Here is a 25,669-nt window from a genome sequence, read left to right as displayed (position 1 = left end):
ATCTGTCTGCGTCCAGCAGGGAAACGTGGGAAGAGGAGACAGTTAGGGAAGAGAGAAAAGGCTCCACGTGAACCAATGTGAGCATGGCGTCGATACGAGAACCAGAGGTCCAGTTCGCACAGAGATTAGCCTCCAACGAGAGGCCCATTCGGAGCAAGGCTCTAAAAAAACTGAGGAAATACATAAATGCCCGCTCACAGAGAGCGTCAGGTAAGTTGCATGCCTGTTAGCCAGCGAGCTGTAGCACAGCTACAGGAAAGCATTGAGTGCAGAAAATGGATGTAGTGGGAAGTTGATAGCTGTAAACCGACGGTTCTGTTTTCTAGCTAAAATGCCTTTTTGGAAGGTAACTGATACTAATCCCCCTCATATTTCAGTGTCGTTAAAGGAAGTGGTATCTGGTGCACACGTGTGGACGGAATGGACCTAGCAAACAGAAACTTACTGGGAACGTTCCCTGTTTCTGTTTTCTGGGCCTAGTTAACAACAAACGGCGACATTCTTCTAAAATTTAGAAAAACAAACGAGCAGAGAACGTTTCCTTGAGGTTCCCTGAAGGTTCTTGTTTGTTCTGTAACGTTTAGATCAGAGACCACCGCATTTGTGAATGCGTGTTGTGAATGTTACACCAGACCGACGTTTAACTTTAACGTAGGAACGATAACCGTAACAGAAAGCAGTTTCTATAGTCAAACGGTATTGTTTACATATTGTCTATAAAATGTCAAAAAACACTCACTAGTCACAGCTGTAATCAGGAGATTTTGTATGCAGTAAGGATTCGAGCTGAACAGTATGTAAAACCAATCCTTTTGTAATCACTTTGTCAGATACTTGACATGAGTCAAGATTTTAATGACAACTGTCTTTTTGTTTCATTTCTTTTACATTGTAAAAAAATAAAATAAATAAATAATGATGTGATATGCCCCGCAATCTGTACCATTAAAAACATGTCTCTCAAGTCTGGAGCATATGATTTATCGATCAGAGTATCTCTCTGTATATAACAATGATTTATTTATAATGGTATATTGTGACACATTTGTCAGAGTTCACAAACAGTAACAGTCAAATTGTGATGACGCATATAAAAGAAACACCTGAAACTCTCTCTGCTTGAATTTCCTGTGTAGATCTTGATGTCTGTCTATGAGTTACTTACATAGATTTGCGGCGTTTCTGCCATTTGTTTAGAACAAATGTGAGACTGTTTATATTCTGAATTTTGGTGGTCTGTAACTGAACCTTGAATATACACTACTGGTCAAAAGTTTCAGAACACCACAGTTTTTCCTTTTTTGACCCATCAAAGTAGCCACCTTTGGCAGATGTATCAGCTGAACACACTCGTGGCATTCTTTCCACAATGGAAATTAAATATTCTTCAGAAAGTTCTTCCCAACTCTATTGCACAAGTTCTCATAAATGTGTGGCACTTGTAGGTTGCTTTGCTTTCACTCTTCTGTCCAGCTAAACCAGCTCCATGGGGTTTAAATCTGGAGACTGTGCTGGCCACTCCATGTTTTAAAGCTTACCATCTTGTTCTTTTTTCCTAAGGTAGTTCTGGCATAGCTTGGACTTATGTTTTGGGTCATTATCTTGCTGTAGGATGAACCCCTGACCAACTAGAAACATACCAGATGGTACTGCATGGTGCTGCAGAATGCTGTGGTAGCCATTTTGGTTCAGGGTACCTCACACTCTGTACAAGAAACCAACCCTGGATCCAGCAAAACAGCCCCAGACCATCATGTTTGTTCCTCCATGTTTGACAGTTGATGTCACACGCTGAGGAACCATCCTTTTGCGTAATCGTCGGCATACAAAGATCTTGCATGATGAACCAAAGATTTCAAATTTTTCTTCATCAGTCCATAATACCTTCTTCCAATCTTCTGTAATTCATTGGCAGTGTTTCATGACCCAGGCAAAGCTTTTTTTCTTTTTCTGACATCTTAGCAATGGCTTTCTTGCTGCAACTCCACCTGTCAGACCTGCAGCTCCAAGTCTTCTCTTCACAGTGGAAATGGAAACTTGCTCATTATGACCACTATTAAGCTGTGCTTGAAGCTGTTGTACTGTGAGCTGCCTACATTTTGTGTCATGATGGTCTGTTTGTCTTCCATTGTTAATGGCCTTTTCCTCATCATTTTTATAGCAACACACTACTTTCTGCAGTACAATGCTGTTTAAATAATGCTGTCAAGGGTATGGTACTACGGTGCATTCCAACGCTACTTTTATGCAGACAAAGGGGGCTGTAAGTAATTAAGAAAAGTTAGGACACCTGTAGGATTTGGTAGCACCAACTTTCAAGGCTTGATCAACCTCAATTGCTGCAGAACGGCTTTAAGTTGTTAACACATTTCTTGTTCCCTGAAAAAGGCCTTTTTATATAATTCTGAAATGTACATTATTCTTCAGTTTTGGGTAACCTTACCTTTTTTTTTTAACCTCTAGTAGTTCACTATTTACCTTTGTACCATTTCAAGCTATTCATTAGACTGGAACTGCTTGAATTTCAATAAAAAATTGAAAAATTAGGGCATTTTTAAACTTTTGACTGAATTAAATATACCTGCACATGAATTTGAAGCGTTTTTTCCCTACTAGTCTTAACGGACCTGTTGCTCTGCCTGTACTTGCCGATGCAACTCTAGAGAAACCACAACCTCCAGTATGATGGCTGCAGTACTTTTTGTACTTTCAGTACAACGAGAAAACAATACTGTCTTGTTTTTAAATTTTTGGTATTGACTTGGTATCCAAGTATATGTTCTTCTGTCATCACTAGTATGCAGCTGTCCTGCATCCTGTGAACTCAGAATGATGTCTTTCCTCCTCTTTGCAGATGGTTTCACAGGTGATGAGCTGCTGAAGCTGTGGAAAGGCCTTTTTTACTGTTTGTGGATGCAGGACAAACCTCTGCTCCAGGTATATATATATTTTTTGCTCATCTTGTTCTTTGGTTTAAAGACCTCTACAATTAGTGTTTACACACAGCATTCAGTGTGGATTTGCAAAGGCACTTTATGTGTCATTTTTGTATCTGAACAAGCACCCAGTCACTTTTCTGTAAAATTTATTTTGGCAAACTTAAAAGGTTGAATAGGTTATTGTGAGATTTTGCTGCAGCAACAAAAATTGAATAAGCTGTCCATCAGGGTTGTTTTTCTAATACATGATGTAAGAAATACAGTGCTGATTTTTATCTCTACTCTGACATCAGCCTCGGAAATGTACTCTTCTTTTCGATTTCAACATTTTGTAACTTACCACTCTTCTACAACAGTGATTAAATAAAGCCATATGGTTGAAATGTAAGTTTTAAAGCTGCCATCTTCAACAGATAGATGAAGTCAGAGAATATTTGTTTTGAGTTTTTTGTTTTAGATTTTGTTTGCTGGAAATTCTCTGTGCTTCAGTACATTCATTTTGAAATATGGTAATGGATACAATAACTGTATTATAGCACTAAATTAATTTGGCAGATTCACAACAATATAGAAAAACCTGTATGGGGAATGCAGCAGTTTTGACATACTGTGCCCATCTGTTCAGTCACTGCTAGCGACTAGCCACGTCTCTCATTACCTACCTGCAGGATAGATCAGTGGTGTCTTTCTCTCTGGGAGAACTGTGGTGAGCTGCTCCAAACAGGACCTACAGCAGGTGGAAAACTGGTTCATTCACTGCTATGCAAAGCTCACAACATCTACAGAGCAAGGATATCATGAAGTCTATCTGTGTTTAGATAGCTGCATTCCAAGATAGCGGGATTGGAAACTGTCAATGGGTTTAGACTCGCTGGCAAGCCAGCCTGATGATACGCTCATTGTATGCACCTGTGTCTTGAAGGTGCAACTTATTCAGTTAAAAAAGACAGCATGAAGTGTTGAAGTGTAAGACTTTGCATCTAGGCAACTGTATACGCAACTATTCATATGATCACGAGTTCAAGTAATCTGTTGACCAACCCAAAAGATTGTCATGTAAACTGGCACACTCTTGGCAGAAGCAACTTAATGAAGCAGATGCAGTCCTGTAATGGATCATTCTGTTTGAACTCATTCAGACAAAATCAGCAAAACTCAGTGAGCCACATTTTACCATTCAAAAGGATAATTATCCCAAGCATATGACCAAAGGAACAAAAGAGCTTTCCAGGGTGAAGAAGAAGAATATCCTCGAGTAACTGAATCAGTCAGGCGATTCAAGCCTCTGCCATGGCCTTTAGTCTGCAGAAGACCAGACTCTGCACTTCCATAGTGCTTTTCTACCTTTGTGGTATTCTTCAAGTTCCTCAAGGGGATGAATAAAGTATATCTATTTCAAAGCGCTTTTCAGTGTTTTCCATTCTCATAAAGCAGTGGCAACAGATCTGCCATGCAAGGTGCCCAAGGACACTTGGGATTGCAAAGGGGCCGGAGATTGAAACACCAGCCTTAACAGGAGTGGACAACATGCCTACTCTCTGCCACCTGAACCATAAGCACTCAGATGAGTAGGTAGAGAGCCTAACAACAGGTGTCTGCAATGAAGGTCTTGGAGAGTATCATTTTGAAGATACAAAGAGTGCTGATATCTGTGCATCAAAACCTTCAGTCATGTACATGATAAATAAGTATGGATTTTTTTTGTCATTTAGAGTCCTTGTCAGTCCCTTGTGAGAAGCATTCGAGAAAGTATCTTAACAGCGAATGAAAACTTATTCATCTTCCCTAAATGTCAACCTGTGTTAGGTCAACCTCTTCTGTTTTCTTTGATTTTCATGTTTATACTGTCTTCATTTTTTGCCTGTAGGAAGAGCTGTCAAAACAGATCTCCACTCTGATCCACAGCTTCAATGATACTGACAAACGTAAGTTGACCACTGTGATTTCATAACCTCGAGCGATTTTTAGGAGCAAGTAAATCCAGTCACTGCATATAACGGAAGCCTTGCCCCGTTTGACCATGGTTACAATGTGCTTCTTCCTGCAGAGTTGTTGTACCTGGAGAGCTTCCTGCTGACCTTCAAAAGAGAGTGGACTGGTATTGACAGGCTACGGATGGACAAGTTCTTCCAGGTTTGTGTTAGGAGAAAGTTGAATGAGTTTTTGCCCCTTTAAGTAACAGATGAAGTAAGATGCTACACAATGTAATAACTGGTGTCAGTACCCACTGACAAATAAATATATAATGTGTAGTTCCATAGCATGACATCACTGTGTGACATTAATGCAATTGCGAAGTTTACCGATTACAAAAAAAAAGTTCTATATATTGCTTGAAAGGACCTAGTGGTGAAAATGTCTTGTTCTTTATGAACTCAGGACTGTAAAATGAAAGCTGTGGGAATATAAAGTAGCTTACTGTTACATCCAAGGAGCTGAAGACCCAGTGTATTACTCAGAATTTTCTTGGCAGTGTCGCGACAACAATACGAACATTCTGAATACAATTTTAGTTTGTAATAGAGACCAAGTGAGATACCATACTAAGTGAGAAATGCATTTGTGATTTTTCCAGAAAAGTGTATCTTGAACTTTCTGTAATGTTTTTGAACCCATATTGGTGTTGGAATGTCTTCCCCAAATGTCTTATCCAAACAATTTAATTAAACTCAAAATACAACACTTATGCATACCTACCTACCTGTTAATGTAACAGCATGCAGTTCAGACTTGTTCTGTGTTGAAAGAGATACAGATATGTTACTAAGTCCGACCTAGTGTGATTGCTGTTGCAACTTTTCCGGAAAGGTACATAGCATGTTCATTTGCACAATAAGACATGTTCATTTACTGTCAGAATAAGAGTATGTGTTTGAAAAGGGCTAAACATTGCATGAGAAATCTTCTGCGGAAACGCACATGAAGGCCCTTTTGGAGTTTGCCAAAAAGCATCTAATCAGACAAAATACTCGTTCCCTATCACTAGGCAAATAAAGTCCCTACAGTGAAGAATAGGGTGACGGCATCATGCTATGGGTGGGGTACTTCTCATCAGCGTAATGAGGGAGACAAATCAGAGTTGATGAAAGGATGGATGCCACCAAATACTGACAGACCCTTAAGGAAAAGCTGCTCCAGAGTGCAGCAACCTGAGACTGTGCACAGGTGTGCTTGTACTTGATTGCATATTGAATCTGTAGGTACCACAAATGAATTTATTCATTTGTGAGATTTAAACAGAGCTTTGACTTTGAAAGATAAACAATCTCACCACTCCTCCAGTAACCTGACACCTGGACACCTGCAGAATGGAAACAAAACTGCAGTGCACCCGTTGTTCTCTCTCACCACACATTTTTTCCCCTCACCGGCTCTGAATTCTTTCCTCCAGCAGCAACGTGAAACCCTGACTGGAAAGCCCTCATTGATAAGTACATTCTGCTAACTGAGTTAGTTAACCTGGCAGCCAAGACACAGTGTGAGTAAAGTCATTAACTGCACCAGCAACAAGAGCAGCAGTGCACATTAGCACTGAGCCGCTAATTTTGCAGAGAACAAAGGACTGACCACTTTCCGCAGACCTGCAGCATCCGAAACCTCCAAAGCATCTTTGAAGCTTCAAAAAGTGATTTTTGGAGATTAATTTGCTGGTCAGGATCATCAGTATTACGGTAAACTGTAACGTGCAGTAAAGTTTGAATTGCTTGCAAATCCAAATTCTCTTCATTATCTTTTTCACAGTTGGTTCGCTTTGTCTTCAGACAAACCTTTGAAGCATTGAAGAGGAAAAACTGGGAGAGCAGGTAATTGTTCAAAAAACATTTAGTCAGCATTCATATAATCTAATTTTGAGGCAAGTAACTGTGTTTACTGTATCCCCTCAGTGCGGTTTCCAAGTTTCTGGAGATGCTGACAGCTCAGCTCCTGCAAAGCAGCAGTGAAGCACCATGTGGGCTACAGCTGCACATCCTGGACCTGTACCTGACTGAACTGGCAACTGTGGGCTCAGCAGAGGTACAGCAAAATTCACTGTTTGACAGTTGTGATACTTAAGAGGATCAGGGAGTTGACATTTTGATCATTAAATTCCTACTGTGATTTGTTGCCAGTCTACTGTTGCTGGTTTTTCAGTGACTGAAGGTACATGACAAAATGAAAAGAACATGGCTTTAATACTCTCCTTATCTAGTTGCTGTGTATGATGGCTGGGACTAGCAGGTGTCATTTGCTAAATTTTATGTGCAACTGTGAAGAAAAGTTTACATATACTTGTAAAGATCAAATGTGGGAAACTCCAGACGAGCATGATATACATGGTCTTTACAAGTGTTTGTACACTTTTCTTCACAACTGGATATACATAATTTAGGGAATGTATGAGGAATGGCGCCATGCAAAATAACATTGGTAAAACAAGTCTTGTAGTGAATGGTACTGAGCTGAGATCATCTCATCTTCCTGAAGTCAGTGTGGAACCACAAGCCAACTAACTCAGTAATGTTTTACTAAAAATATGTTACTCCTGACAAGAAAACACTAAGTGATGCTTACAAAGAGTGAAGAGCATAGGCATCAGAGGCTAATGTTGTCCTTTATACATTGGGTCTCGTGTTAATGCTCCATCACATTTTCAGAATTTATTACACAGTGAATTTTAACTGGAGCAGGACTTTAAAAATATGACAAATCCGGGCACAGTTTTCCTGAGATTCATTTAGCTCTTTAACACTTGCACAAGGTATTTGAGGTATTCTGGAAAATAGGTTATTACAAGCATCTTGGATAACTTGCCACACTCTTGATACTGTGGATTTCATCTGTCTCTGTGTCTTTTGACTCTTTGTGTTTTTATTTGTAAGAATTGAAGCACAGTCAATCACTGAAAGTGGAAGTTTATTCAGTTCTTTTTTTATTGTGTACTACCAGTTACATGTACCCCCCTGGGTATCCCAAGTTGTGATACTGAGAAGTAGGATTTCAACTAAGTACTCAAATATTTTTAATGCTTTGTATTTGATCATATTAGACTATACTTAATGATAACTGAGGGTCTGTGAACTGGTTAGCTGTCATATCCATATAGGCAGTATTTCATGCTCTATCGAGGTGGTGTGGAAATAATGCTGCATTTTGTCTTAGAATTTTCAATTTGCACAGAAATTAGCATAAGGTGGTGAAAATAGGGGGCAACTTTGTGTTGTATCTCTTTATATCCTCTGAATCCCAAGTAGTTCCTGCCCTTGTCCCATTTTTTTCTCACTGTGGGCTAATTTTTCACTGCAATATATGTCTTGCACCCCAGTAGAAACAGTACATCCAAGTTGAGAAATAGAGAAAACTCAAGTATTTTGTGCTGTATAATGAAGTTGAGCTATAAATCAGAAAAGAAAGAAAATACAAAAAATATTTTTGAGGAACCACCTCTGTCCCTACTGAACCTGACACTCAGGTAACATCCAAAATCCTGTTTTAAAATAGAGCTCTTCAACCAACGTGTCCAAGGCTTTACTAGCAGTAGATTCTAGGATCTCATGAGGCTTTGATGGGCTCTATCTAATCCTTTTTAAAACTGGCTTTTTTCATCACTTACATAGCTTATGTTTTTCGCTGTTGAATTTTAATTTGCACATTTCCTGAAGTCAGCAAGTCTCTCTAGTTACCTCTCTACATAAAGGTGGTGAAACGTCCAATGTCAATATTTACACACTGTATTTAAAATTACCATACTCTGTAGAGGTCCTAGAATAGTTAACATACGAACAACTGAAATATTTTCCTCACAGCAATCCCCACCAGTCAGGTTTTAGCACTATTACTGCGGCCACACTGGTTTTACATTTAAAAAAAAAAAAAAAAAATTTTATTACCTTTTTTTTTTTTTTTTTTTAACAGCTCTGGACACAGAAAACCTGATCGGCACTATTTATTGATCTGTCAAAGGCATTTGATAAAGTTTACAATGCCTTGCTTTAAAAAAAAAAAAGCCTTCACCTTATTGGTTTAATCGAAATGCTTTGAAATGGGTGTTCTGGGATAGACAGCAGTGTGTGGTGATGAGAAATGTGAAATCTGAATTTGTAAAGGTTAGAAAACGGCCTGTTCTGGTCACCCCTTACACTGATGACATTGTTTCCACAGTATCCCACTGTAATCTGCATCTTTGCTCTGACGATACTGTACTGTAGTGTGGATAATGTCAGTTTTGCTACAAAAGCCCTTAAGGACTCTTTCACTCATTTACAAGTTGCATTCAAACAACATTGAATTCTCAGTGCAGACAAAACCAACTACATGGTTTTCACCAGGGCCAAAAACATTGCTTCTGACAACCTTGTCATCTTGACTTGAACTGGTACAAATATTGAAAGAGTTACACAACACAAATATTTTGGCATTTGGATCAATGAGAAACTCACTTTTCAGTATCATGTATCAACATTGGTCATTTACTAAATTATTTTTAAAATGTATTTTTTTGAATTTTTTTTTTTTTTTAACAGAAATACGTCATGTTTCCCCCTGCATTATATGAAAACACTTAATGAGCCAACCTTTTATCAGTTCTGGATTATTGTGAATTATTATTAATTATTGTGTTTTATTTTTTTATAAGGCTCTTACTGTTTGTTTGGTTTTTTTTACCCCCTTACATTACCTCTTTACTATGTTTTAATGCATACCTTTTAACATACACACTCAAATGATTGGGTCATGCTGCAGGTGTTGGATGTTTTTACTGAACATGGAAAATTCAGTTTTATTCACGGTTCACCTGCAGCATGGAACAATTTGCAATACACTCAAAAGCTTGACCCATTTTTGTCTTTTCGGCAAGTTTAGGTTTTTACATCCATCCTATTGAACTTCCAGCTACTCTTGTTTTTGTTTATTTGTTTTTAAACTTTATTTTTCTGACTACTTTGCCTTTTAATATTTCATTGCTGTCAGAGTTTATTTGTGTGTCGACAGCTTTTATTCTCTGACTTGACTACATTGTAAATGAGGCCTTCATACCTCAGTGTACTCAAAATTTCAATAAAAGTTCATTATCATGATGGTGACAAAAGTTAAATTTCTTTGATTATCTGTTTTACAAAAACTAAAAGAACACCGGAATTGCCAGCCCATAGGTGTTACCAACACTAGAAAAAATTGTAAAATTGTGGGTTTACATGCTATGGATATCGTAGTACTTACATTTTTAATTTGTTTCCATACTGAAATCCTATCTGGTCTGTGTAAGTACACCCTGCAGTTCCCCTGAATATTGAATATTTGTCACATGACAATTGGTCACAGCAGAGTTGCTAATGAGTCACACTTAATTCAGAATCTGATACAAGCATATCTTTTGGCAAACTTTTAGTTGATGTGTGGAATGTGTAGAACAATGTGATTTTGTAGTCTATCCGATAAAAGGTTTTATTTTGCAGAGTTTTTTTCTTTTTCTTTATATCTGCATTTCAAACCTCATAGGGGGTTAAGTCAAAAGAGTTGTGAGATTTAACCTATGATTGATTGCCTTCAATGTGTTAAGTCTAGCTGTATTTCCCACTGAGGTGGCTCTTCTATTTGGCTTGATGTTGAACAATCATGGTCTTGGTTTCTTAGCAGTCTTATAGATATAGGTTAGTACTGTTGAATAGATGGAAAAAGCTCCATGTCTCCAAAGCGAGCTCTATTAAGTTTGTAAAAGTGCTTCAGTGACATTACTTGAATCGGCATCAGTTGGCGCTGAAGACTGCAAATTTGAAAAAGAAAATATTATACGCGATGAAACTCTGATAATTGAAGTTGTCGTTTTGAGGGGTTTGTGACACTGCGGATGGTGCTGACCACTTTACGTCCTCATTTTCCAATGAATATGTATGGGAAAGTTTTTAGGCCAGTGTGTTTCATGTGGTGGTACTAGAAGCTGCAGTAACCCAGGCAACTACTATGCCAAAACTGCTTCCCAGTTGAACTCTACTCCCGGTGGCTTGATCCACCATGAAGATTTTAAAGTGTAAAACTACATTGGTAGACAACATTTTTAGGGTTCAGAAAATTCAATTTCCTAAAGCCTAAACCTCCCCCCAAAAATGTCCTTCCCCCCAAAATGTCCTTCCCTTTGTACAGTAGTTCTATTCTCTTTGTTGTAAAATGAGAGTTGTTCTTCCTCTCCTGACTTCTTTACAAGTTCCCCAAATTGCTCACTGTTTTAGTATTGTCACACATTTCGTTGAAGCAAGTGGTCTGTATTTCTGGTTTAATAAATTACTTAAACTAATCATTTATCAATTTAATTGTTGTAAAGTTTTGCCGATCCACTAATTTATCACCAATTATCGAGAGGATAAAAGGGGACCGGAGCACACTGATTAAATCACAGTCTTAAATTGTGCAAACAGACAACCAGTTATTTCAGCTCTGCATCATAAGGATATACGGGATGTTAATACTGTATTGATCCTAATGTGGTCCACAAATGATTCTTTGCTTTGCTTCCCAATAGCTCACCGCTGATCAGAACTTAACATTCATCGATCCGTTCTGCAAAACAGCAGCCAAAACCAAGAAGTAAGTTCAAATCACTGCAACTTATTCTGCATAATTCATAGCAGTTCTGTGTCATAAATATGAAGTTACCAAACAATTAAGAATAAGAAACCATCACATAAAACTACTCATTGTTTTTTACATTTAATGCTAGTGCTGTTTTTTAGATTTTTGTGATGCATGAAACATGAAATTACTTAACTTCACATTTTTCTTTAATGGTTAACCTAAACTCAAGTGGAATGCTTTCGTACGTTTACATGTCATAGTGTCTGTAAGCTTTGCATGCACACAAGTGCAGCTGTGAACCAGCACAAAGCACTGGCCCTGACGCAGCTGCTTTTGTGTTTATCTAATCACTTGCCTGACCACTTCCCATGCACTTATTTTGTCATTTGTTACCTATTTTGGTGTCTGTCTCCCCAGTCAGACACTTTTCAGTGCCATCTGCAGGAGCATCTTCAGCACTATTATTGACCAGGCTCCCTTTGCCATAGAAGATTTGATGAAGGAGGTGAAAGCAGCTGAAGCTTCTGAAGAGGATGAAACCCAAATAAAAGGTACAGTACTTTCCGGACTATAAGCCGCTATTTTTTTCTCACAATTTGAACCCTGTGGCTTACAAAATGATGTGGCTAATGTATAGATTTTTATGGGTGAGCTTCGTGCCGTCAATACATTTAGCCTCGTCACATCAGACCAATAAAATTACCGAACAGGTCACAGTGGACCAATGACACTGTCCATATTAAATCAAACGCACTCACACTAAATTCTTCAAATCAGTCATTTTGCACACACCCTCATCATGGAAAACACACGAATAAATGCATATGATGCACTAGGGCTGGGCAATAAATCGATTTTATCGATTAATTCGACTTTGTACTTAATGTCGATTTGTTTTAATGAAAATCGATTTTCTCATCAACATCAGCCACCAGCGCCTGCCTGCTGGGCTCCCGTAGTTCAGAGTGCGCGCCCCCCTCCCCCCCGCGCTTGATACACAAACAACATGGCGGTGAGCGGTGCAGATCTAAAGGCACGTGTCCACTAGATGCTATTTTCTCGCATGGCAACGCGCCGCATCTGAAAATCGCAAGGACGGCAGGCGGTCACCAGCGGACCACAACATGGTCCACATGACAGCGCTGCGCAACAGCGGGACGCTACGTGGTGACATCACCGAGCTTTCAGCTGGACAGTCCGGCAGACAAGTCGGATAAACACAGCGGCTCGGCCGCAAACTTTCCCTTTTATTTCAAAAAACACGTCAGCGAAAAGTATTTCTGAAAGCATTTGAAGCGAGAAATAATCTGCAGCAGCTGAATCTGTCCTCGTTTTATGTCACCGATGCCTAGTTTAGAAGTTTGAGGACAGTTTAACGATGCGTGGAATCTCCCCACGCCGCATGCAATTTGCATAAAGTAGAAGTCAGTCTACTTTATGCAAATGAGCTGCAGCCCTCTCCAGGTAAAAACGCACTGCAACTGGACCCGCAATGCCACATGCGGCGCGTTTCCAGCTGCGATCCGGTGTGTTTACCCGGAGAGGGCTGCAGCTCATTTGCATAAAGTAGACTGGACTCCAGTGTGCAGAGATTAGGTAGGGAGTAAAAAAAAAAAAAAATCTGATAAATCGGGATTTTTTGTGAAAAAAATCGGAGATTTTTTTTTTAAGCCATATCGCCCAGCCCTGTGATGCACCTTTTAAGTTAAAGGCAGTCGATTTGCCTGTCGAAGGAGATAGAGCTGCTGCACGTAAGCTTGGCATCAATGAATCGATGAGACGTTGGAGTCGGCAGCGTAAAGAACTGTCTGTGTAAATATCTCATGTTACAACGTGGACACCTGCGGCTTATAGACAGGGTGCAGCTTATATATGTACAAAGTTTTTTTTCTTTTTAAATTTAGTGGGTGCGGCTTATATTCAGGTGCGCTCAACAGTCCGGAAACAGTAAAACAAGTACCAAAACATTCAGCAAGAAAGGAGTAGGGATACATATTGGTCATATGTCTCCACAGAAAAATTGTCACCCTGGCTAGATTTTTGTTAAATAGAAGATCATAGACGTTTCAAACATATATGCATATTCCTTGATTGCTAATTAAATTTTTATTCATTACTAATTTGTGTTCTTAAATCACTACATTTGTTTGAAGGAATTAAATGTAATATAGCATTTAACAGTACTGGTCATCTCATTTCTGGTTTGTGCTTGAAAGTTTAGTTAAGCCAGATGTACTGGCCTGTCCTCAATAATGATGTAGCTTAGGCATTACTCCAAGCATACAGACACAGACCATCTGTTACACCAGATCCTCTATGGGGCTAAGTAAATACTTTATTCCTTTTCTGGAACAGTAAGTACCACGAATGATGATGGACAGGACAACTATGACAACTTACCACTACCCCCCTAAAGACATGCACACTTTGGAGAGACTCGCGTAAGAGCTGCTAGCTGGGACAGAACACAAGCACCCACTCAAGCACTTTCAGAGGGGTATAAAGGTTTTTCAAAAACTGGCTGGCCTCCCTGTTTTCTAGCAGGCTAACAACAAGTCCATCAGTAGCTGCATGGGGCTTTTAGCTTGGGCTAGCAGCACTATAGGTGCACACATCACTATTATTGCTACACTGTGTGGTGTCCCAGCGTGGGCACACCACATACAGTCATGCATGCTTCACCCATCCTCAGTAATTAAGCAGTGCGATGAATCACATTGTGTTATTAATTCATGCATTATTTTATTTATTGAGACTGAGTGTGTCGGTCTGCATTGCATGATGTGCATGGATCATGTGATATGTGTTTCGTATATACAATGTGGAAATCAAATTGTGATGGTCCCTTTTGTTTTCAGCCGGTAAATCAAGTGAGGAAGAGGAGGAGGAGGACGACGACGACGATGATGATCATTTGGAAGAGGACACAGAGCTACTAAGTGATGACATTGGACCAGTACTGCAGGTGAAGTTTCTTTGTGTGGAGGACCTAGCTTTCTTTTTTCCATTTTTCATTTTAAGATCAACCTGTTCACAAATAGTTTTTGAATGTTGATTTCCTACGTGAATGCAAACTCCAGAAAAAGATCTACAGTGATGTTGTACATATAAGAGCTTGTCATCTACAAGTCATATAAGCCCTTTAAAACATGCTCTGCTTTCCGTTAGTTTGATGACATCTAAATATGTCATTTTGATGAGCACATTGCTTACTTTTCCTTAAAAATCACAATGTTGTCCACTAATCGCATCGATCCCTGATGGCAGGTGAACAGTTTAGGGAAGGTTTATTTTTCTTTTCACTTTCAATTTGATATCAGTTAGAAGCTGAAATGTCCATAAATATGAAACCTTTGCTAGGGGGAACAGGTTGGATTAAGATTAACTCATAATTAATGTAATCATCTGTTTGTAGGATTATTTTATATAAGTTTATTAAGTACCTGCAGTTTTAGACTGCAGCAGAATCCATATGAGAATCTCCAGAGAGACACTCCTGCGTGCATTTAGACTTGTAGAACTGCAGTAACTTTACTTCTTAAGATAATAGAACATCAGCAACATTGAGAGAGGATTAAAACTGCAAGTCACACTGTGTTTTTCTTTCCTTCAGATGGGTGAGCTGTCATGCACAGAGCCACAGTTTATAATCTATAATTAAATCATTTGTTATACAGCAGCCATTCTCAGGATGATAGCTCAATTCCATCATGGTCATCAGAATGTTTTTCACTTTACTGTTGGCAAAATAGTAGTTAAATTGTCATGACATGAACAGAATTTTCTTTGTTTAGGAAATCATATAAAAATAATAGTTATTTGTTTTTGGACAGTTTCATAAGCTGGTATTAGTTTAGATTTAGTCTTTGATTATTGCGTTATTAAGAAGGAAGATATTTCAAAAAAGTTGTCGACCTCCCTAGACAACACAGGAGGAAGACTCTTCTTGCATTATTTTTCAACATAGTCTACTTCTCACAATGATAATATCCATCCATCCATTATCTATACACCGCTTAATCCTCATTAGGCTCGCGGGGGGTGGGGTTGGAGCCTATCCCAGCTATGATAATATAACATTTCCTTTTTTTTTCATATAGTAAAACTTTTATTCAGTTTTTCCCAAGTCAAAAAACAAACAGAACAAAGATACAGAGAATGAGATAATGACTTGATGTCTATACAGTGGCAAATTTAAGTTAAACCTCCTTTGCCCAGACGTGTAAAGTCTTTCCTCAGCTTGAAACCCTGCATCGCCCTCGATAATATAACATTTCCAAAAACTTAGTTGGAGAACTGCAGCTGCTAATTGAAACAAACTGATTGCTGCTTGGAGTGAAGAAAATTGGTGAGAAAACTGATAGTATATTTTGAAACTTGCTTACAGTAATGTCAAATATTCTGTCTATAAAATACGCTAACGGGTCACAAACGCTACAGTAGGAAAGTCTGAGGAGGTCAGCACAGATCAACCACTCCTTCAACCCCCCTCATCCCCACCATCACCCCAACCTGTCAAGGCAGGTGGCCACCCGTCCTGAACCTGGTTCTGTCTGAGTGTTTTTTGTTTGTTTTTTTTGTGTTTAGTTTTTGTCCTTCCTGGTTAAGGGGAAGTCTTTGGTCCATTCATAGGGAATTGAAAGGAAACTTTTGATTTGCTGGGTTCTCTGTTCACCATTTGTAAGGTCTTCACCTAATTATATGAAGTGATGTGTTGTGAATATGCTCCGTTTAAATAAAATTGAACCAAATTGAATAGACCTTAAAAAGCAAATCATTGACAACAAGACAAAAAAAATTATTGACCAGCCACTTCCAAGCTACAGATCCCAACATCATCTTTGCAGACAATTGTAAGTATAAAGTGCCTGGTACAGTTGTGTCACTGCCATGATCAGGAAGAAAACACAAATTATTACCTGATGCTGCTCTCAGCATCAGGTAATCAGACCATCCTGGTCAGGATGGTCAAGAGTAAGCCAAAAATCACCAAAAAGCAGATCTGCAATGAATTAGAAGCTGCTGGAACAAAGGTGTCAGTCTCCACAGTTAAGCATGTTTTACATCACCATAAATTGAGAGGCTGTGATGCACAAAGGAATCCCTTCCTCGAGACACTCCATTTTAAGGCTCAACTGAAGTTTGCTGCTGATCACAAGAAAAGGTCCTCTGGAGGAAAGTTCTGTATGTTTCATTTGGCCACTATGACCAGAAATATGTTTGATTTAGAAAAGGTGAGGCCCTTATCCCTAAGAACACTAAATGCACAGTCAAGCATGATAGTTGCTGTTTGATGCCATGGGACTCTTTTGGCACCAAATTGGAATAATAAAGGAGTATTTTCTCTACATTCTTGAAAACTTAAAATTGTTAGGTTGGTTTTGGATGTAGTTGGGTGGAGACAGTGATTCCAAACACATACAAAATGGTAAAGAAATGGCTAAATGAGGCTAGAAATACGGCTTTAAACTGGTCTTTCCAAGGACCTATTGAGAACCTGTAGACTGATCTGAAGAAATAAGTGTATGTGAGAAAGCTAACAAAGTGATCTTAACTGTAGCAGTTCCTTTCTATCGAAAAGAAAGGTCAAAGACACAACCAGAAGCTAGTGGATGGCTACCAAGAGCGCCCCATTGAGGTGAGAATGGCCAAAGGACATTTAACCAAATATTAGCATTGTTGTATACATATTTTCCACCCAGACAATTTTGTCATATTTCCTAAAGACCTACAGTATATCTAAGAGAGATCCAAATTACATGATTGTTTTTGTGACCAAGATGTATCTGTTTCAGTGACACTCGCATAGAAAAATCTCAGTCAAAGGATTCAATGGAAACTCAAAACTTCCATGATGTCTTTACAAGCGTATGTATTGATCACAATTCTTTGGTGATGGAAGAATTTTGCTTCTATGACCTGTTTGTGTGTTTTGCAGTTTGACTATGCAGCCTTGGCAGATAAGCTGTTTGAATTAGCCAGACGGAACAGCACACCAGGCCAGAACAGACAGAGACTCTACAAAGTCATTAAAGTGTAAGTACGATCGCTCCCGCTGCTGCAGGAAAAAAATCCTAGAGGAAACACTGCAATGTTTTCTGTATTTTTTTATTATTTTTATTTTTTTCCTTAAAAAAATTATGCATTTTGTTGGTCACATTTGTACATCTGACAGGGGTTTCATTGCCCCCTGTCTACTCTCTACTGAACAAACTGCTGCAAAGTTCAGTAGTGGGGTGGTATAACCAAGCTGAAAACAGAATGTTGAGTGTTGCATTAATCACCACTTGCCTCTACTGCCTCCCCTAGTTCAACCCTCTAAACTCTCAAACCTGCTGGTGAATTTGCAAGACATGTTTTCTTAAAACAGTTTCGAAATTGACATTTATCATAGCAAAAAACTGTAAAAATCCAAAAGAACTGTGTAATGTTCAGTTCCACTAGAAAACATAACCAAATCTAGACTTCAAATATTGTCATTTTGTCAATATCATTGTATTCTGCATCTTTTATTGAAAATGAGCTAAAAAAACAAATACACCATTTGCAGCAGGTCCTGTACAAAACACTAAAAAATTCTATGCTCCGTCCGAACAACCATTGAGCCATTGCCAACTCAGCTGTAATCAACAGTTAGTCATTTGATGAATAATATTTTCAAGTGTACTGGATTGAACTTTTAACTGCAGTTGTTGCTGCCAGGGGTGGCCCAACCACTTATTAGGTTTAGGGGGGCAATTACTTTTTCCCGGGTTGATATAGATTTGCAATAAATCTTCAATAAATTTATTTATTTCATGTAAAAATTGCATTTTGTGTTTTGTGGGTTATCTCTATTGTAACATTCATTTGGGGATCTGGAACATTTAATTGTGTGGAATATGCAAAAATGGAAGACATCATGAAGTGGACAAATACTTGTATTGTATCCTATACCATGAGTGAGCTCTGTGTGAATCCAAACTAATGTCTCTTTTTCTCTCCCACCTTGTTATGTTGATACTCAGACTGCGTGACCTCAGTGAAGGTAGGAACCTTCTTTCTTCTCACTTGCATTGTCAAACATGGCAATTGTTCTTGATCTTTAGTCTTTGCTCACTCTTGTCTCTCTGGAATTCCTACTCTTAGGCGTCTTTCCCGAGAGCGAGTATCCAGAGGAGGTCTCCACAGATGAGGACGATGAAATGTTTGGCAGCAGGAGGAGGATGAAGAGAGGAAGAGGTCATGTAGAAGGTCCTGAGGCACCAGCAGCAAAGAAAAGTAAAGGTAACACAGGATGACAGATTTTACTACTTGTCTTAGCTGTGAAAACTTTCACAAAATGTCCATGAAATCAAGATCGTGATGTTTTGTTTTTTTTTTTTTAAATATATATTTTTATTGAACATTTTGTGCAAAGCAGAGCGTTACAAAAACATAAAAATTAAATAAATACAATGAAAATTGGTGAATCCGCAGCGATTTTAACATTCTTTTGGCCAAGCCATTGACAGTAAGCCGGATCGCAGTCTTTGTGCAGAGGAGAAGTCCAAGTAGTCTAAGAAAGGGTCCCAGGTCTTGTAAAATGCATATGGCTTGTTTATCAACAGAGTGGAGAAAGCCTCCATTGGTATTATGGCAATAACCGTTTGGAGCCACTGATGATGGGAGGGGGCTTCATCCGAAATCCATTGCATCATTATGCACTTTCGAGCGCAATGTAGCAGTATATGCAACAGCTTTCGCTTACCAAATCGCATAGGCAGTTCGTCCTCCAGACCAAGGAGACAAGTTCGAGCACTCAAGTTCAAATGACACTTAAAAATTGTACAGAGCTTATCAATAATTGATTCCCAGAACTGCAAAATAGGTGGGCAATCCCACAAACAGTGGAAAAGGGTACCAACAGCGGAATGACGTTTGTTACATATTTCAGATAATGAAGAATACATTTTATGCCTTTTCTCAGGAGTTATAAAGAGCCTATGCAGAATCTTAAATTGTCTCTCCCAGATGGAATTGGAGACAAGAGCCTTAAAAGGCCGGTTACAAAGTTCATCCCAGGATTCAGCTGTAATAGGTCCCAAATCCGTTTCCCACCGCTTTTTAACTTTATCTGCATTGTCCTTATTGAGTTTGGATAGGATATTATAAACTGATTTTGAAAAAGATTTAAGTTTTGTGGTTTTTAGGATCAGAGATTCCATCTGGGAGATAGACATTCGGCCATCACATTCCTTTAGCCTACCAAGAATGAAATGTTTCACCTGCATATATCTGAAAACATCTCCACTACCAATACCGTATTTGTCTTTCACTTGTTGAAATGACAAAATTGCATCTCCGTCGACCAAGTCACCAACTGTTTTAATTCCCCTACGAAACCACTCAGAAAACCCTGCATTAAGGCCCGGGATAAAATCAGGATTTTGGTGGATTGGGGTGAGTAAAGAAAAATGTTTTTTATAACCTTCTAAACTTCTCACTTTATGCCAGATACTTAGCATATTTTTCAATAATAAATTGTCCTTTGTGAGAAGTGAGGATTTCGGAGGGGAAATGTAAAGTAGATTCCACAAGGGGATATCGTTTAAGGAAGCGGATTCAGCACTTAAATAGATTGAACCCTGATCCGATCTGTACCATTCTAAAAGAAATTTAAATTGAGCAGACCAGAGGTAAAGTGATAGCGACGGAGCTGCAAGACCACCCATACATTTTGGGAGAGAGAGGTAGCTGTATCTTAACCTGGGTCTTTTTCTGTTCCAAATAAATGAGACTATAGAACTATTTAATTTTGCTAAAACTCTTGAAGAAAGAACAAGGGGCAACATCTGGAATAAATATAAGAGGCGTGGTAGGATGTTCATTTTGACAAGGTGTATACGACCCAGCAGGGATAGTGGTAGACTGCACCATCTGTCCAAGTCCCGGTTAACAGCTTGAATAAGAGGAGTGTAATTAAGATTGTATAAGTCCTTTAAATTAGGAGAGGTCTTAACACCTAAATAGGTGAATCCATTCGGAGACCAACGAAAAGGCCGAGAAATACTAGGGGAGGCTTTGTATGAACTACAAAGAGGCATAGCCTCGCTCTTAGAAAAATTAATTTTATAACCCGAGAAGCTGCTATATTGGGTGATTAGATTGATCAATTTTGGAATAGACCTGGATGGTGAGTTCAAAAAAATTAGGACATAGTCAGCATAGAGAGATATCCTATGCTGACAATTATTTAAAAGAAGCCCTTCAATACAGGGGTCCATCCTAATAGCAGCAGCTAGGGGTTCCATAGCTAGGGCAAACAACAAGGGGCTTAAAGGCATCCCTGCCTACTTCCACGTTCAATGCTGAAATTATTGGATTTATGGCCATTAGTGATCACTGCCGAGAGAGGCGATGCGTACAAGATTCGTATCCAATTAATGAACCCATCAGTCATACCAAACTTTTGGAGAGTAAAAAATAGATAAGGCCACTCGAGCCTATCAAAGGCCTTCTCTGCATCAAGAGAAATAATCATAGAATCAGAATTGAACGCGGAAGAGTGCTGGATGAGGTTAAGTAGACGTCTTACGTTGTGTGTAGAGTATCGACCTCGGATGAATCCCGTTTGGTCATTATGAATAATGCTAGGCAAGATTGTTTCCAAGCGTGAGGCCAGTGTCTTTGCAAGAATTTTCAAATCAATGTTTAAGACTGATATGGGTCTATAAGAAGAACACTCCTCTGGGGGTTAATCCTTCTTAAGAACCAGGGAAATATTGGCCTCTAATAGGGAAGGAGGCAGAGCCCCACTTGCAAACGAAAAATCAACCATTTCAGACAGAGGAGAGAGTAGGATTTGACTGAATTTCTTGTAAAATTCCCCATTGAATCCGTCCGGCCCTGGGGCCTTGTTATTTGGTAGCCGCTGAATGATTTTTAGAATTTCACTACGGTTAATCGGTTTAGACAATTCCTCTTTCTGAATTTCCGTAATTTGAGGCAAATCAAGGTTCTGAAAAAAGGAACACATATCTTGATAATTGGATGATTTAAATTGAGAAGTGTATAATTGCTTACAAAATGTCTTAAATGTATCATTAATCACTATATTATCGCAGCTGAGTATACCTAATGCGTCCTTAATGTAAGGACTATTGCGGGATGATCCCTTATTTTTAAGAATATTAGCAAGGTAGCGATTAGGTTTGTTCGCAAATTCATACAGCCTCTGTTTCATAAAAAATATAGATTTCTCGGCCTTTTTTGTCAGCAACCCTTCCAAGGCTGTCTTAGTCACATGGATCTCACCTCTTAACTGTTCAGAAGGAGAGAGGTTGTGTTTTATTTGTAATTCATGTAATTTCAGTTCTAGTTTTCTTTGTTCCATTTGAGTCCTCTTTTTGAGCCCAGCAGAATATGATATAACCAGACCACGTGTATAGGCTTTTAAAGTGTCCCAGAGTAATCCAGGGGATACATCTGGGGTTTTATTATCTTGTATAAAATTATTCAAATGGTCATTCAGGAACTTTTCAAATTTTGGATCATGAATCAGGAAGTTATTAAATCTCCAATTATAATTTCGAAAATTTGCGTTAAGATTATCTAATTCAACAAAAACCGGTGCGTGGTCTGATATAATTATATCACCAATTCTACAATTAACAATGTTGCCTAGTGACACCTTGGGGGTAAATACAAAGTCAATTCTAGAACTTGTTTTATGTACCCCTGAAAAAAACGTGAATTCCTTGTCTTTAGGGTGTAGCACACGCCATGTATCAACCAATTCAAGCTCTGCACAAGTGTCTAAGAGCGCCTTGGCCCTTTTAGATGTAGGAACCTGAGTTGCAGGAGATTTATCCATAGATGATGAGAAGTAGCAGTTAAACTCACCCGCTATGACCGTATTGTCACAGATCCAATCGGAAAAAGAGGAGAAAGCAAGTGTGATGAGGTCAAGTGATTGAACAGGGGGAAAATAAACATTTAAAAATGAAATGGGTTTACTATGCAATGTGCCCTTGAGTAATAAATATCTGCCAGATTTATCACAAACAGATTGTGTATTTGTCAGAGGCAGATGTTTGTGTATCAGAATGGCTACGCCACGACTCCTACTTGTGAAAGACGAGTAAAACACTTGTCCCACCCAATTGCGTTTCAACTTTAGATGCTCATCAGATGTCAAATGTGTCTCTTGTAACAGGGCTACATGTATATTTTCCTTTTTCAGGTAGTTAAGGATTTTCTTACGTTTGATGGGACTATGAATACCCCCCACATTCCAGCTACAGACTTTTAGAGACGTACTAGGATTAGCCATTATAATTTAAAGCAAGTACTAAACCATGCCACAGAAATAAGGATATTCTCAAAATAACAAACCAGGATGCACCAGTTTGGAAAAGTATGAAAAATAAATTATGCTCTGCTTTGCTGAAGGAAGAACAAAAACTATTTACAAAAAACAAAAACACAAAAAAGAAGAAACACAGAAGGGTCAGACGATGGTCTAAAACACCCAATAAGGGGTGCAAGCTAACCTTCCCAACTAAATAGGGAAGGATGCTGGACCAGGCTGTCATTAAATGGAACGAACTACAGCCAGACCTGCAGCTACCTTAGAAAAAAAACATGTCAGAAAAAGCTACATTCTGAATTATATGCACACATATTTGAAGGAGATATATAGACACGGATTAACAAAAGATAATGTCCAAAGTCTTACCATGTATACAGCGCATTATCGACTAGAATATCCTGTTCATGTTGTAAATACCACATCTGATGCTTAGGGTGAGCGAGAAGCGGGGGATGAAAATGATCCAGCACCGGGCAATGTATCCAGGAATCCGACGGCGTCCTCCGGATGCTTGAAGATTTTTTCTTCTCCATTGTGCTTAATTCTGAGGACAGCTGGGTAGAGCAGCGCAAATGGGATGCCTTTCTCTCTGAGACGATTCTTGACTGGGAGGAATGCCTGATGTTTTCCTAGACACCGCTGCAGAAAAATCCTCAAATATCATGATCTTAGCGCCCTTGTAATTCAAAGTTTGTTTTTTCCTGGCCTCTTGCATGATCCGGGCTTTGTCCTGGAAGTTGTGAAGTTTGACGATGAAAACTCGTGGCCTCTGTCCCGGGAGGGAGCGATAGCGGGGGGATATGCGATGGCAGCGGTCAACCTTAACTATACCCCCTTTAAAGTCTACGCCAACTAGCTGGGGGAGCCAGGATTTGGTAAAGGAGACAGGGTCGGTACCTTCGCTGTGCTCGGGGAGACCAACAATCCGAATGTTGCAGCGCCGGTTCCTGTTCTCCATGTCGTCAATCTTTTCAAGCGCTGAGTCCATTTTGACTTTCATGTCGGCAAGTTGCACGTCTTGAATGGCGATCATATCCTCCAGGCTTGATATTCGCTCCTCAGCGGTCGTGAGGCGTGTGTCTAGTACAGCGATGTCAGAAGAGCATGCCTGTAGTTTCTGAAGAACAGGGTCAATCTTTTTGTCAAAAGATGTCTCCACCGCTTTTAAAACCTCCGCAGTAATCCTCGCCACTAAATTGTCGACATCCAAAGGTTCAGCCGAGAGAATAGAGGGCGGCGTGGCAGCCGCCATTACGCTTACCCCCTCGGCCTCGGTAGTCGTGGTATGCGTAGACGAGCCAATTTCTCCCGTTTTTGACTGTTTTACAACAACAGATGTCATTTTCTTTTGTGTCGGCATTCTTGCATGCGTAGATGCACTGGTTTAGTCGTGAATTCTTGTAGCAATATAGCTGAATCGGATATCGAGCTGCAGGAGCTGTAGAGAAGCTGTTACTCCGCCATTAGCGTCACGTGACCCCACTCCGTGATCATGTTTTTGATAATGACTCCATATCAAAAATGCCTCTGCAACCAGGACTACATGTGCTACTATGTACCATTTATATTACCACAAGTAATATAAATGTGGTGTGGAGTGGGTATAAATATGGAGAACAGCCTTGCTAACCCGATGGGGTTCATAGTGCTAATATAAATGCTGTGTGGTGGTTTAAATAGGAAAGATCTTAAATGAAAGAGAATGCCAGAGTTATTTTCTTAAGAAAACTTGCAACTACTTGGGGGGCCTCAGCAGTCTTAAGCCTCTTTTAAACATGGTTTGCTTAATCAAGATAATAAAGTTACAGCTGTGTGTCAGGGATACATGGACTATATTTAGACATACCAAAACTGTTACAGATGTTTGTCAACTAGCACACAAGACTAGACATTATAGGAAGTTCTTTATATTGTATGCAGACACTGATCCAAAAAGCTGCCTGGTTATTTCATTCTTAATGATAAGCTGAATAGAACTCTCTGATATTACCTTCACACCAACCAATTTTAAACCATTTTTACGAAATAGTTTTGCTCCTGTTGCTTTCCTAAGAATTGGTAAACAAAATCTTCCCAGCAAACCTGCTGCTTCTAAATGATGTTACCTCTTCGACTGTCATGATTAGTAGGCACACACTGTAAAAATGTTGTATGTCAGCATGTTGTAATCTTGTGCATGCATATCCATCCGTGGTGACTGCATTCATTTAGACGACATCTGAGTTAAAAGTGACATGTTACTAGGTCTGACATCATTGCCTTTGTGAGTTGTATAGAAAACTGAGCAGGGTGTTTATTCAGACATAAGAGTAACATTTATTTTCCATTGTAACAATTGAAGGAGGCATATAACTGAAAGGGGCTTTAGTCTTTTCTCTGGGGTATCACTCCGTTACAATACCATGACTTTCCTCATTCCTGATCTCTTCTACACAGCCCTTACTGATTTTCTAACTTGAAATAGCAGTCAGTGAACACAACACCAAACCTATTTGAATTACTGAAAAAATCAGATGTGGCCAGCGATAAAAGTCTGAAACTAGGCACATTAGTATGTAAATAACTACTAGGACAATATTTGTTTACTCAAGGAGGTCTAGTCCCCAAATTTCTTACATATCAGTGATTTTTCTCCTGGAAGAATGCATCTTGTTGATAACTGGAAACTTTTCCAGCATAGACCTGTCCACCCAGTAGTTACTTAACATAGCCCATCACTGGCTAAAAATGGAGCCAAGAGAAAGTCCGTAAGTCTAGTTTCCTCTCAGACCATTACAATGTGCTGAAATGTTAGTATGGAAATTTTCTGCAAATTTTCCAAAAATGTACTATAGAACTAGGAAATGGTGTG

The 25,669-nt window shown here is 39.2% G+C and overlaps 1 protein-coding gene across 1 annotated transcript in view; it reads left to right on the top strand.

Moving 5' to 3' along the window:
* LOC111572775 (ribosomal RNA processing protein 1 homolog B-like) overlaps positions 1-25,669 on the top strand; it is a 38,500-nt gene continuing 12,831 nt past the window's right edge. Inside the window, exons 1-12 of the mRNA XM_023276592.3 lie at positions 1-210; positions 2,855-2,937; positions 4,807-4,864; positions 4,987-5,072; positions 6,681-6,742; positions 6,824-6,953; positions 11,434-11,498; positions 11,904-12,037; positions 14,345-14,451; positions 17,425-17,522; positions 18,494-18,513; positions 18,615-18,752. Of these exons, the coding sequence (XP_023132360.2) occupies positions 84-210; positions 2,855-2,937; positions 4,807-4,864; positions 4,987-5,072; positions 6,681-6,742; positions 6,824-6,953; positions 11,434-11,498; positions 11,904-12,037; positions 14,345-14,451; positions 17,425-17,522; positions 18,494-18,513; positions 18,615-18,752 (1,108 nt within the window). The 5' untranslated portion in view covers positions 1-83. The remainder of the gene's footprint in view (positions 211-2,854; positions 2,938-4,806; positions 4,865-4,986; positions 5,073-6,680; positions 6,743-6,823; positions 6,954-11,433; positions 11,499-11,903; positions 12,038-14,344; positions 14,452-17,424; positions 17,523-18,493; positions 18,514-18,614; positions 18,753-25,669) is intronic.

This window comes from Amphiprion ocellaris, chromosome 11, assembly GCF_022539595.1.
Source record: "Amphiprion ocellaris isolate individual 3 ecotype Okinawa chromosome 11, ASM2253959v1, whole genome shotgun sequence".
Lineage (NCBI taxonomy): Eukaryota > Metazoa > Chordata > Actinopteri > Pomacentridae > Amphiprion > Amphiprion ocellaris.
The sequence above is the reverse complement of the archived record's forward strand: the minus strand, read 5'-3'. Positions and strand labels throughout refer to the sequence as shown.